Here is a 12,609-nt window from a genome sequence, read left to right as displayed (position 1 = left end):
TCTGGCTGCTTAGGAAAGGAGCGTTAATGCTTCTATAAAATATTGACATCGACCAATACCACTCTAGCCTCGATTCCAGGCCAATTTTAATGCGGCCTGGAATCGAGGCTAATACCACTCCCCCTATTTAATCACACTCCCTCTATGATTTCCTAGAAAGCAAAGTACAAAGACAACCTTTTTGACTGCTGTATCTAGCTGCCGTGTAATGTCTCTCCTAACACTTGAGCGGAGTTCACCCTCTCCTCATGAATCGGTGAGTGTGAAATTGGGTCTCTAAAAGTCTCTACATAAGAGCACTCTCTTAGCTAGAGGTCAAGTACTGCACTGTATACTAGACTGTAGACACCATGCACAACACTTGATTAAGACAACCTGAGAACTGGAACAGTTTCAGTAGTGATTAAATATAACCTACATGTTCTACATGTTGTGTTACTTGTATTTAGTGCAAGTGTACAGTATACAGTAGTGTCCAGTCCACGGTGTGTAGTTATTATCTGGTGTATGATCTCATTGCATTTGGTTGGACTTCAAAGGCATTAAACTTACATACCATAGTAGAGCAGCAGTCGTAACGTCACTCGTAATCACCTAGCTAAGTGTCAGTGGTGCAAAATAGTTGCAACAGTGACCGTAAAGAACACCTTTAGTTGTTTATTAATTCCGTCCACCCACACACACATCCCGCCCCCTCACAGGAACAGGAAAATGAAGACCTTCTCTCTACGTCCAGCTATGAGGGATTTGTTGCTAGGGACCACTACGCACTCTGCCTCACTCCTAGACCAATAGCATCTCTAGGCCCGGGACGTCGTGGTGGTGAGTGTGTTTGTGTGTGTGAGTAGACAATGTACATGTATTTCCTTCTTATATTCATAATAAGTTTTCACTATTGGTTAAGTTTCCCTAGCTACTAAAATGCGTATCTCAGTATTAGCAACACAGTGGATACAGGCAGGTGGCTGTTGGCTGCATATGTGTGTGAATAGTTTTGGTAGTAACAATACCAATGTAACTTTGTTTAAAACAACCCAGTGTTGGGATAAGGTCAACAGTAGTCAGAGGTCCATATTAGGCCAGCATTGACTGTTGTTGGAAGCCACTGGCTGTGTTGTCTCTGATCATGTTTTCCCAAAGTTATAGTCTTGTTAGGATATATTTACAAAATGTGATGGCCAATAGAGTGATGGCCAATAGATTCAAACATCCTATAATTATTTCTAATACATGTATTGCACAGCTTTGTGCATACTCTCAGTATTGATGCGATTATGCACAGACAATTTCCCAGTATTTATGGTGTACATACTGAACAAGCTCAGTATGCTTGTCTACTGCATATGCCAACTGTTAGTCTACTGTGTGTCATTCCATACTTCGTCTGGTGGGAACGTTTTTGTCATTCCTGCCAAGTTGATTAGCCCGAGCGTCGCTAACTCTATAGTGACCTTGTTGTCAGGGTGACATCACTCTTAGTAATACTATGAGTGGGCCTTACCTTACTGTAGTTACAGGTAGCTACCTTTGATCTTGTGTGAGTAGCTGAGCTCTATTGTGGAGTGTCTTTGATCCTAGCAATGGTTGGTAGCTCTGTAAAGGTTGTTTTGTTTGGGAGGTGATGAGCAAATTACACCTTAATAAGAGGTAATCATGATAGTCTGTTTGAAGGCAGCCATTGCTTACCTTATTCTCAGTTGCTTGTTTAAATGGCTTGTGATTTATTGAGTATTTCTAGAGGGAAGCTAACGTAGTGTGAGTATTCAGGAACTATAGGTACTCCTTCCTAGTAGCTTGTTCCTTTGTGATCTTCCCTGAGTACTAGTGCATGTGTAATACACTCTGCTCCTACTGATGACATTACCCCCCATCTCCAATACTGTGCTCCTACTGACCCCCCCCTCCTCCCAATACTCTCCTACTGATGACATTATCCCTCCCCCCTCCTCCCAATACTCTGCTCCTACTGACCCCCCCTCCTTCCAATACTCTCCTACTGATGACATTACCCCCCCTCCTCCCAATACTCTGCTCCTACTGACCCCCCCTCCTCCCAATACTCTCCTACTGATGACATTACCCCCCCCCCCCCTCCCAATACTCTGCTCCTACTGACCCCCCCTCCTTCCAATACTCTCCTACTGATGACATTATCCCTCCCCCCTCCTCCCAATACTCTCCTACTGATGACATTACCCCCCTCCCCCCTCCTCCCAATACTCTGCTCCTACTGACCCCCCCTCCTCCCAATACTCTCCTACTGTCATTCCTACTGATGACATTACCCCCCCCCCCTCCTCCCAATACTCTGCTCCTACTGACCCCCCCTCCCTTCCAGATCACATGCGTATCTTCTCTCACCTCAAGAAGCTGGTCAAACTACTGCGGCCTGCCGACAAGCTCAAACTGGTGAGTGATGATTAGAACTTGTTGTCACCTTTAATGAGTAGTAGTCACAATAATAAAAGGCTGGATTGTAATAACTGAGAGAGATTAGCCCCTAATAAGGTAATGGTAGCTAATGCTATGACTGTTGAGCTGCTTGTGTGTGGTGTATTTGCAAACAGTGATGCTAGCATTCACTATATAGGTAGTATCATGAACTCTTGGTAGTATTAAGGCATACAGTAAGTAACATACATACCTATGGCCATTGTAGTAGAAGGCCATGGTACAGAGTAAAGCACTGTATTTCCTGGTGAACTGTCCTTCACTATCTGGTAGCTTTACATGTGCTTACAGTTATTGACAGCACCTATTATTATATCATTTCCTCTGAAAGCACCATTTCTCACAGAGGACTAGTGAGAGAGGCCTTTGTACACACTACAATTATATGCACCTAGATGGATGTGGTTTCAATGTCCACGGTTTATCCCTGTACGTAGTCAGCAGTGAACTCAGTGGCTCCAGCTGGGTGCATTTAGTGCATGACTGATATTTGATAGCCTTCACATTCCCATGTGAATGTGACTAAGCTCTTAGCAGGGGTTCTGATATATTCATGGCCCTAGTCTGAAATTACCCAAATGTATATTCATGCTTTTCAAATGTGTGTGTCTTAACGAATAAGCCAGCTGGTCATTCCCTGTTTTATTCCTGTACAATAGTGTACGTATATTGTGCTTATGCTAATCATGTGATTGTGTGTGTGTAGCAAGCATGAATGCCTGTTAAATTGTAACAAAAGATGTGACAATAGACTTTCAGACCATTCTCATTAATTACAGCCAGGTGGGTGGTACACTCGTACAATTAAGGAAGTAATTTAATTATATAACATCATTTTTTGTCTAAAGTTCATTGATTCCCATAGTGCCTTTAGTACATGTACATGTATATACCTAACACCTGGCCTACACTCCCTTGCCCTAACAAGAGGCTGGTTAGTTGCTCTGTGTATACCACCCTTTACTCAAGTTTGTGTAGGAGAATGTCTCATTATAATCGAGGGTAATGATGCACCTCGCCTATAGCTAACAGCTGCAGCCGGTTGGTCAACGTATACCTACTTGTACGTGTGTTGCTGTAATTCAATATCTTGGTGATTCGTGAAACTTGGTTATGTACACATGGGATACAATTTAATGAGTAACTCGATCTATCAACTGAGCTCGTGTGTATAATACGAGGACGTATTGTTTTGGATATAAAATGCAGTGTTTTTTTTCAGTGAGATCAGGTTTTGAGAAGTGATCACTTTCAAAGCCTATATATAGCTGCTTGTCAAGATTAGTGTACATGTAGATTGGTTCATCCTTGACAGCAGAGCAGACTACATGTGCTGGGAAGCTACTCAGAGGAGGTACGACATGCGTGCCTCGATTAGGCTAATTGCCTCTGCAATAACGTTGAGCGTGGGTGGATAATCGAGGCATAATTCCTCCCACGCTCAAGGTTATTGCAGAGGGCTAGTCGAGGCACGCGCGTGTTTACCTCCTCTGGAAGCTACCTGCACTGTTAAGACACACAATAGGACCATCTATTGTTTTGTATGGTCTCTGTGTGTGCATGTATCCCATCAGTGCTTACTCAACCACGACACCATTATCAGCTGTTCCCACAATTCTTTGTGTATCTCGATTTTTGGCTGGATGTGACCCTTTTGTAGAGAATTCCTTTATCAGATGCTCCACTGTGTGCGTGTGGGTGTGTGTGTGTGTGTGTGGGTGTGGGTGTATGTGTGGGTGTGTGTGTGGGTGTGAGTACTCGCTCATTATTATGCCATCCCTCATAGGCTGTGGAGTTAGAGAACACCTTACCTCGTAAGGTAACCAAGTACATTGTCGTCATCATTACCCATGGCAACCAGGAGACTGACGAGACCATTGTGTTGGGTACAGAGCAAGACAATTCAAAGTAAGCCAAACCACTGACTGTATTAGACCCATGTGACTGTGTGTGTGTGTGTGTCCAGCATTCGTATTGGGCTGGTCCTGCCTCTATGGAGAGACACACAGATCAAACTTGATGGAGATGGGTGAGTCATTGATACTGTGATTACCTCAAGGATCTACATCTGTCATTATGATAGTATGGGTCAAAATTTATCCGTTTCTTCTGAGAACAGTGTGGACCACGTACAATGTACCCCCCCCCACACACACACACACACACACACGCACACACACAGAGGGTTCAGTGTACACACTGGTGACAGACAGCACGTCTTCAAGCCACTCTCCGTACAGAGCATGTGGTGAGTTACACCACCACCCCCTGCATTGCATACTACATGTACCCCCTGCACGACACACTACCCCCCACATTGCCTCTGTAGCATGTTATATTAACCACCCCCCCACCCCATACACAGGACTGCCCTGCAGACGCTGTACAAGTGCACTGAGCACGCCCGACTGAACAACTACTATGTGGGGGGCCTATCCCACGCCTGGATGAGGCACTACAGCTCCAGACTCACCACGGACGGTTCCATCCTCAACGAGTGGTAAAGATCAATAACCTCCATTCAGCTACTCCTCTAGAGTATAATGATAGGCACCCTCTGTCAGTGTGTACATGGAGCTAGTGTATAGAACAGACCTAATAGAACCTCCTTTTGAAGAATTGTAACCGATGTTTTATACTGTAGTGGCTGTACAAGTATTAAGTGCTTGGCCTATATACATACAATGATTGTTTCTGAGATAGCCAGTGTCTACAATGACCCCTCCCACCCCACCCCCTGCAGGAACCTCAGTGAGGACGTGGAATCCTTCAGACCTTATTCATCCATCTACAGCTCGGACGCCAGTGCACTGTGAGTGTTGTGCCATGTGTGAGGGGTGTGGGTGTGAGGTGTGTGAGGGGTGATGGTGGCTAGACGGGAAGAATTTGTCAGTTTTTGTAGTGTACAGGACAGTTGATTTTGTCTCACTTTGTACCTTAAGCTGCACTTACTCCTACGCATCATTAGCTACATGATTTGGTGATGGATGCTTGCGCCCTTTGCCTTATAATGTATGTAAACATCTATAGTAATTGAATTAACCGTGTGAACGTAGATTGCTAAATGATTGTGGCCCAACATGTCAGCCTTGTTCACTTATTCAAGTCTAATTGAACTCACGCATAACTTAATTAAGCTAAAGCAATAAAGCAGCTACTGAATAGATAGGCCACTGTGCAAAGTTTGTGTACATGCAGGGTTTGTTAAATGTACAACCATGTGTATTGGTGCTTGCAGTACTAAATAACCACACCCCCTGACCACACCCTCTTAGCACTGAGGAGAATAAAGCATTTGAGAAGGTCCTCTCACACAAGCTGCGTCAGATCATGTTGGAGCAAGACCTCGAAGAGATCACCTCCAAGCAACTCAGGCTCCTGCTACAGAAAGAGATGAATATGGAGCTCAAGAAATACAGAGAGTTTCTTGACAGAGAAATGCTGCGAATCTTGGGACAAATGGAACACCCCTCCAAGATACACGACTACCTCTACCTGGTGAGTTACTAAAGGGCAGCTTACTTTAAGGAGCCATTGCTTTAGTTTCAAACGTCCGATTTCAAAGACCCAAGGATGCATTCTGTAGCTCTTCGGGAGGTCTATCCAATGATGCGTTTAGATCACTATTTGTTTTTGATTCGATTGCCAAAACAAAGTCTGTTTTGGTACATGTACGTGCGTAGGTAGGTTTGAGTTATCATGACTTGTGTCTTTGTGCAGGGATCGGAATGGAATGCATCCAACCTGTCAGAGCTGAAGGAGATAGGGTGAGTGTGTGTGTGTGTGGGGTGAGTGTGTGTGTAGAGTTTGCTTGGTAGCTACTGACTACTGTCATATATGCACCTGTCTAGATTAAGTACTGCCTACTAATAATAATTAGCTCACTGTAATAAGAGGTGGCCTACTATGAGAGGTGAATAGTGCCAAAAGAAAACGAATTTGCTGTGTTAGGAGGCGGCGGTGTTTACTTGGTGGCGGCGGCTTAACCTCGAGGGTGGCGGCAGGTGTCAGTTGTTGGAGGCGGCTTAACCTCCAGGGTGGCGGCGAGTGTGGTTGGTGGCGGCGGCTTAGCCTCGAAAATGTTAAGGCCAGCTGTGAATATAGATGAGGTTAGAACCACTTGACCTTAGCTAATAGAGAAACAGAGGGTGCTCCTGTGCTAGCTAGCCTCGAGACCATGAGCAGCCTGATATCAGGTCAGCGCTAGAGCAACTGTCTGGACTGGTCTTGACCACTCCACAATCCCTCCCAGACACTAAAAACAAGCTTGAGAAGTAGTCTGCCAAGATAACTTTAATTAGTTAAAGGTCAAGTGGTCCAACATTATCTTATTCACATCCACATTAATATATTTGAGGCTAAGCCGCCTCCACCAAGTAAACACTCGACGTAACCTCGAGGTTAAGCCGCCGCCACCGTAGATAGAGTCTCTACACTCTCATGCCGCCGCCACCAAAAAACACCAGCCGCCACCTAAATACCCGCCGCCACCTTCGAAGTTAAGCCGCCGCCAGCAAGTAAACGCCCGCCGCCACCTTCGACTTTGGGGCCTTAGTCTACAGTATCTGTGTTACAAGAGGGTGGCCTCAACAATCTCACTGACTGTGATATGCCTACCCCCGAACACTGTAGTGCTTCAATGACTGTAGTTACATTTTTATTCACACACTTGCAGAGTGAAGTACATACTCAACATCACCAAGGAGATAGACAACTTCTACCCTGAGGAGTTCAAGTACCTCAACATTCGTCTGTACGATGTCCCAGGAAGTGAGCTTATGAAACATTGGGACAAGACCTTTCGGTTCATCAAAGAAGCAAAGTGAGTAATAGTGGACCTGTACGAATATTGACACTCACTGTTTGTGCATGTTTTGTTGTTGTTGTTGTTGGAATTCTTGTATTTGTCAGCACACTTACATTGACTGTGTAATAGTGGAGCTTCTCAAACTCTTGTCTTCTATTTCGTAGGTTGTCTGGCAAGAAGGTGTTAGTCCACTGTAAGATGGGCATCAGTAGATCAGCTGCCACAGTAAGTACATCCACACACCACACACCACACACACACACGCACCCCACACCCATACCCCACACTTTACACCACTCACCACACCCCCTACAGGTGATAGCGTACACTATGAAAGAGTACACTATGTCACTGGAGGATGCAGTGGAGCATGTCAAGGGGAAGCGCTCTATTGTGAACCCCAACGATGGATTCATGCACCAGCTCCATGACTACCAGGGGATACTCCGGGCCAGGTGAGGGAGGCACCTGCACACTGCACATTATATTATATAGCATCCTCACTTCACTGTATGTCGTTTGTAGACCAACATTTTACAGTCTGCATGATTGTATACATCACATCTGGTGAAAGTTTATTGTATGTAATTATTGAAACCTACGCTGAGCACGAATGTGATAGTCATGTGATGTGTGTTTGAATAATGCTAGGACAGGTGTAACATATTTACTCTACATTAATTATAGTACAATGGCTTGCATCTCTAGCAGTTCCCAATACCCAATATGAGTACCACCATCCCACCCTCATGCAGGCACAACGAGCTGTGGGGTAAGAAAGCTCCCAGTCGACTCCACCCTCTCCAAAGAAGCCGGAAATGCTTCCACTCTGAGCCCTCCCTCGTAGATTGCGGTACGGAATCATCGGTTGAACCAGAACTATCATTCCTACCGGAAGAAGACCTCCCTTTGATGTCACATGACCCCCTACACTCGTCTCTCTCGCTGTTTCCACTAGACCCCTCCCTACCAGTCGACAAACACGAACACATTCGCAACTTTCTGGCCTCTCTACCCCCTGTGGTGATAGATGATGACCAAGGCATAGGGGACATTCCCTACACCTCCGAGAGTGGCTCTGGCTACTCCACCCCTAATCTCTCCCCAACCGACAATGATCATTTCGATATCAGAGTGCAAAAACTTCTCTCTCGAAAGGGAAGATCCGATTCAGTGGGTTCCAATACACATACCAGTGCCGAGGCCGAAAGAGAGGCAGCAAAAGACAAAGAGATAAAATCTGAAGGCGAAGTGACATGTAACACACACACAGAGGCCTCGCCCACATCAGAACACGGGGTCATTGAGGAGAGACTTTCTGATGCCGAAATAAAACAACCAGTTGTTAACCAGATCCCGTTCACGATTAAGACCATTGGCCGTGATTCCGTCAGTGTCCCCGGCTCCGTTGAACCCTCTTCCCTCTCTCCGAATCCCTCAAGCAACATATCGGTAGGCAGCCAGTCCCCGCAAATGGAGGAGGTGGACTTTGAAAATCCCACACTATTCAGACTGGGCAGTCCAGAGCCTGAGATGGGCAGCGAGACTACTCCAGAAGCAGCTGGCACCATACAAAGCACTCAGATACAGAGTGTCCCTGAGAGGGTGAAGGAGATTGAAAAACTGAGTTCATTGACTGACCTCAGCCCTGGAGTTAAAACGGAGGCAACAAATGTTGTCATGCCGTTGATAATCAGCAGAGATTCGTCTGTATATTCTCAACTTTCGGCATGTGATCAAGAGCTCGTCCAATTGGAAGTGGCAGAGCCCTCCCCCCCACACCACATCACAACACGCCATGAATCTCTCAGTCCTAGCCCACCTACCAGGAGACTTACAGAGCATGTGCGACACTCGAGTCTTGTCAACCTCCCCAGTAGCAATAAACCGTCAGTCAAGTGTGACTCGGAGGATGTGCTTGGATCCTCTCTTCGTGGAGCAGTGAGAGCTCGTATCCTCGACATTGAAGAGAAGAAAGGACAAGACGTCGAACTGCGTAAAAGTTCCATTTCAGATGCCTCTGCAAGATCCTCGTCCCCCACTGGACTTAAATCCGAGCAGTTGCCACGGCGACCTGCCAGTGTTGCCGTTGACGACCCCTCGGGCAAGCCATGTATGTCACATGACATCCAAAACCACGCCCACCAGTATCGTCGTCGTGAGAGCACACCCCCTGCTGTATTCTCTGCTTGGAGTACGTGGATATCTCACCAAGATCTGCCCCCGCCTCCCGTACAGGACTTGAAACGAAAATTTGAAGACTCTTATTCTGAAGGCAGCAAGCCTAAAATAGGTGGAGTTTTAAGGCGGAGTCAGTCACTACGTAATGTAGACCCCCCACGAAGAATATCCCGTGGACCGAGGACCTCCTCTCCAGAGCAAAGCAGACGCCATGGGAACTAACTCTCAAAACATGAACTAGCTATTTTGTCAATCATTTTTGTTTTTTCATTGTATGTGTTGCATTATATTATTTATGTTATTGAGTGTTGCTTAATAATAATTATTATTGTTATTATTTTAATTACTTATTATATTATTGTCAAATGATTCGTGTGTAATTATAACCACTCTTGATATTGACATAATTATTCAATTCAGAGCTAATAAATTAATGCATAGACTATATATAATTAATTAGATATTCGACTTAGTATCTGTGTCATGTGACTTAGCTACGGTATCAGCTGACATAGTCTGTGGGTCACAAGATTTGTTAAAGTATATGACTTCGTCTGGCCGTCCCTCCAGGAAGTGTGGGTAGAGGGTGGGCTGTAGGAACAGTCCTCTCGCCAGCCCGTCCTTGTAGGCCTGAGCTATCATCCGATTCATTGCAATTGTCTCTGGATCAGCGATGTATGTATCCACCTGCATCATGAGTGTGAGTGTGTGTGTGGGGGGGAGATTTATTTGGAGCGTGTACAAAGCTTTTTAGAAATCACAAAATCTCTAAATTTGGATCACTAAAACTAAGGCTAGATGGCTGTTGAAAAAGTTGCTTTATAGGTTAGAAAAATGATAAATTTAATGAGTATAAGCATCGATCTCCAGAAGAGATAATTGGGTCACCAGAACCCAATGGCCTTTCAAAATTGCTACCTCAGCTCAATGCTACGTATGTTGTATTACAATAATTATACTAGTATTAGATACTCACGTCCATCCACTTGGCATCAGCAATCTCAGAGGGGCTAATCGTGATCTCTGTGTTGATTGGTCGAAGGAGACACGCAAAATAGATATCGCTCGTCCCCCATAGGTAACCATGCATATGACGGAAACATAGCATAGAAACGAACTCTGACCTTATGCCAGTCTCTTCAAAGGTCTCTCTAATAGCCGTCTGCCAAATATTTTCTCCTGCAGTTCACATGGTTATTATGCGCTATAAGCCAGAGGAGGTACGACATCCGTGTGTCATCCGTGTGTCTTTAACGCACACATTCCGAACTTTGACCTAAGGAATGTGTGTCTAAAACATTTCCTTTGACACGCGGATGTCGTACCTCCTCTGGCTATAAGCATAACGAGTGAGCTACCTCCTGATACGTACCTGACTCTGCCACGCCCCCTGGTAGCTTCCAATGAACGAGCTTGATGTTCCTGAGCCACTTCTCTTGTATGAGTAGGACCTCCCCACGAGAGTTGACCACAAACCCCCCCACACCTGAGGAGAAAGCACTGATAGAGTCACATATTATAATTATAGTCCTAACCATGTAGGCCTACCGAAATATTTTTCTTAGACAGTTTAAGCTTAGTACTAGCTAGACAATAGAAACAGCTGGTATGTATCAATCACATGATATGAGGTCAGGGTGCACTGGGTGGTTAAAGGGAAGGCCACGATTGACTATTGAGTGTGTACTCACCAATATTGTGTGTGGCGTAGGTGGGCAAGGTGTTCTCCTCGCTCACTGGCAGCCATTGAGTGAGCATCACGTGAGCCGGCTTGGCGTGATGAAACGTAAACCCTTGCTGCAATGTGTGTGTGTGGGGAGGTTGTTACTTTTAGTCTGGAAAGTACGCCTATTCACTGGTGTGAAGAGTTTCCAAGTATTGGTGTACGTATGTTACATGTTTCAAGACCATTGGGCTATAATTTACCTTTACGGCCACAGGGATGAAATCTGATTGGTGGATTGGTATCCGTAGCCACACCCCTCTCCTACCCTCCTCCCTCCATGCTGACAGTGAGGCCTTCAATCGCTCACTAAACTGCTCCACTGAGATATCTCCGATATGCCTCTCCTTGACAATCACACCTTTAAACCTGCAGTAGCCAGTCAGTCACACTATCAAACATAGGCTATGGGTAATTACATAGAATACATCAAATTATAGCTACAGCTACAGCTAGCAGGTCTTTGTAGTTTAGGGTTACCGTCTATAGCTAGGACTACCTGTAGGCTGTACTCACGGGTCACTGTCCCCCTCCAGTAGAGGCACAGACTCTGCTGCTGGCCTGCAAGACTCTCCAGTCGCCATAGTTCTGCTCTGTAGTAGTATAGTATAAATAAAAGCAGCCAAGAGAGGTCAAAAAGCTAACAAGCCCCACCTCTCTTTTGCAAGGTGAAGACCCGCCCCCACGTGGAGCTAACCTCAGTGTGTGTCTCTACTTTTATTTGAAGAGAATGAAGCTTGTTCATCGATCCCTGGACAGGAATGGAAGTGGGTGAGTTACACAATTATTATCACACAGTTCAGATCCTGTTTACATTTGTCTGAAGAACCAAATCCTGTAGTGAATCATCTATATGCCATTGTACTTACATATATAATTATTATTGAACTATAACTGTCCATGGCTGTATGTACGTATGTACGTACCCACACTTCACTGTACATGTTACTCCCCCTGCTACAGTCAAGTGGTGCTCATTCCTGAAGAGCCTGAGGACATGTGGCACATGTACAATCTCATCGCTAGCAGGGACAGTATCAAATCAACAACTATACGGTTCGTCAATCTAGTCCACCCACCACACACACCTCACACAAAACACACCCCCTCTTAGGAAAGTGAAGGACGAGTCCTCCACTGGGTCCAGTACGACTAGTCGAGTGCGGACAACCCTCACAGTCACAGTGGAGAATATAGAGTTTGACACTGCTGCTTGCGAACTAAGGGTCAAAGGTCGGAACATACAGGAGAACCAGTATGTGAAAGTGAGCAGTATGTATACGTTGTTGATAACAGTAGAACCTCGATTATCCCGACACCTTTTCCAGAGTCAGGTCAGATAACTGAATATGCCGGATAGGATAAACCACGACGCCTTGATCCACCCACTTATTGGTACACGTGGTCGTTGCGCATGCCTGTCTCTATGGTAACAGCTGTAAATGTG

At 45.4% G+C, this 12,609-nt stretch overlaps 3 protein-coding genes across 3 annotated transcripts in view; 2 read left to right on the top strand and 1 right to left on the bottom strand.

The window, feature by feature from the left end:
* The first annotated feature begins 154 nt into the window (after nt 1-154).
* On the top strand, nt 155-9,861 carry LOC135339622 (uncharacterized). The gene is made up of 14 exons (XM_064535774.1): nt 155-256; nt 702-822; nt 2,339-2,409; nt 4,238-4,359; nt 4,418-4,480; nt 4,634-4,699; nt 4,817-4,951; nt 5,195-5,263; nt 5,727-5,949; nt 6,172-6,218; nt 7,127-7,273; nt 7,423-7,483; nt 7,574-7,713; nt 8,014-9,861. Exons 1-14 carry the CDS (start codon nt 209-211, stop codon nt 9,659-9,661), a joined length of 2,961 nt encoding a protein of 986 aa, XP_064391844.1. The 5' UTR covers nt 155-208; the 3' UTR covers nt 9,662-9,861.
* LOC135339626 (uncharacterized) lies at nt 9,809-11,835 on the bottom strand. The gene is made up of 6 exons (XM_064535779.1): nt 11,679-11,835; nt 11,366-11,531; nt 11,131-11,236; nt 10,812-10,925; nt 10,416-10,618; nt 9,809-10,126 (listed from the first exon to the last, which is right to left on the bottom strand). The coding sequence occupies exons 1-6, from the start codon at nt 11,744-11,746 to the stop codon at nt 9,896-9,898; spliced, it is 888 nt and encodes a 295-aa protein (XP_064391849.1). The 5' UTR covers nt 11,747-11,835; the 3' UTR covers nt 9,809-9,895.
* The window catches only part of LOC135339624 (protein pelota homolog), a 3,753-nt gene continuing 2,941 nt past the window's right edge, over nt 11,798-12,609 (top strand). The window contains exons 1-3 of the mRNA XM_064535776.1: nt 11,798-11,933; nt 12,126-12,218; nt 12,277-12,427. Coding sequence (XP_064391846.1) covers nt 11,893-11,933; nt 12,126-12,218; nt 12,277-12,427 — 285 coding nt within the window. The 5' untranslated portion in view covers nt 11,798-11,892. The remainder of the gene's footprint in view (nt 11,934-12,125; nt 12,219-12,276; nt 12,428-12,609) is intronic.

Source organism: Halichondria panicea, chromosome 8 (genome assembly GCF_963675165.1).
Source record: "Halichondria panicea chromosome 8, odHalPani1.1, whole genome shotgun sequence".
Taxonomy (NCBI): domain Eukaryota; kingdom Metazoa; phylum Porifera; class Demospongiae; order Suberitida; family Halichondriidae; genus Halichondria; species Halichondria panicea.
The sequence above is the reverse complement of the archived record's forward strand: the minus strand, read 5'-3'. Positions and strand labels throughout refer to the sequence as shown.

Coding starts and splice junctions, on each gene's coding strand:
- LOC135339622 (XM_064535774.1), top strand. CDS start 209: ATGTCTCTCCTAACACTTGAGCGGAGTTCACCCTCTCCTCATGAATCG. Junction 823..2,338: donor AGGCCCGGGACGTCGTGGTG/GTGAGTGTGTTT, acceptor CCTCCCTTCCAG/ATCACATGCGTATCTTCTCT. Junction 7,714..8,013: donor CAGGGGATACTCCGGGCCAG/GTGAGGGAGGCA, acceptor ACCCTCATGCAG/GCACAACGAGCTGTGGGGTA.
- LOC135339626 (XM_064535779.1), bottom strand. CDS start 11,746: ATGGCGACTGGAGAGTCTTGCAGGCCAGCAGCAGAGTCTGTGCCTCTA. Junction 11,237..11,365: donor TCATCCCTGTGGCCGTAAAG/GTAAATTATAGC, acceptor CACACATTGCAG/CAAGGGTTTACGTTTCATCA. Junction 10,619..10,811: donor AGGGGGCGTGGCAGAGTCAG/GTACGTATCAGG, acceptor TGTGAACTGCAG/GAGAAAATATTTGGCAGACG.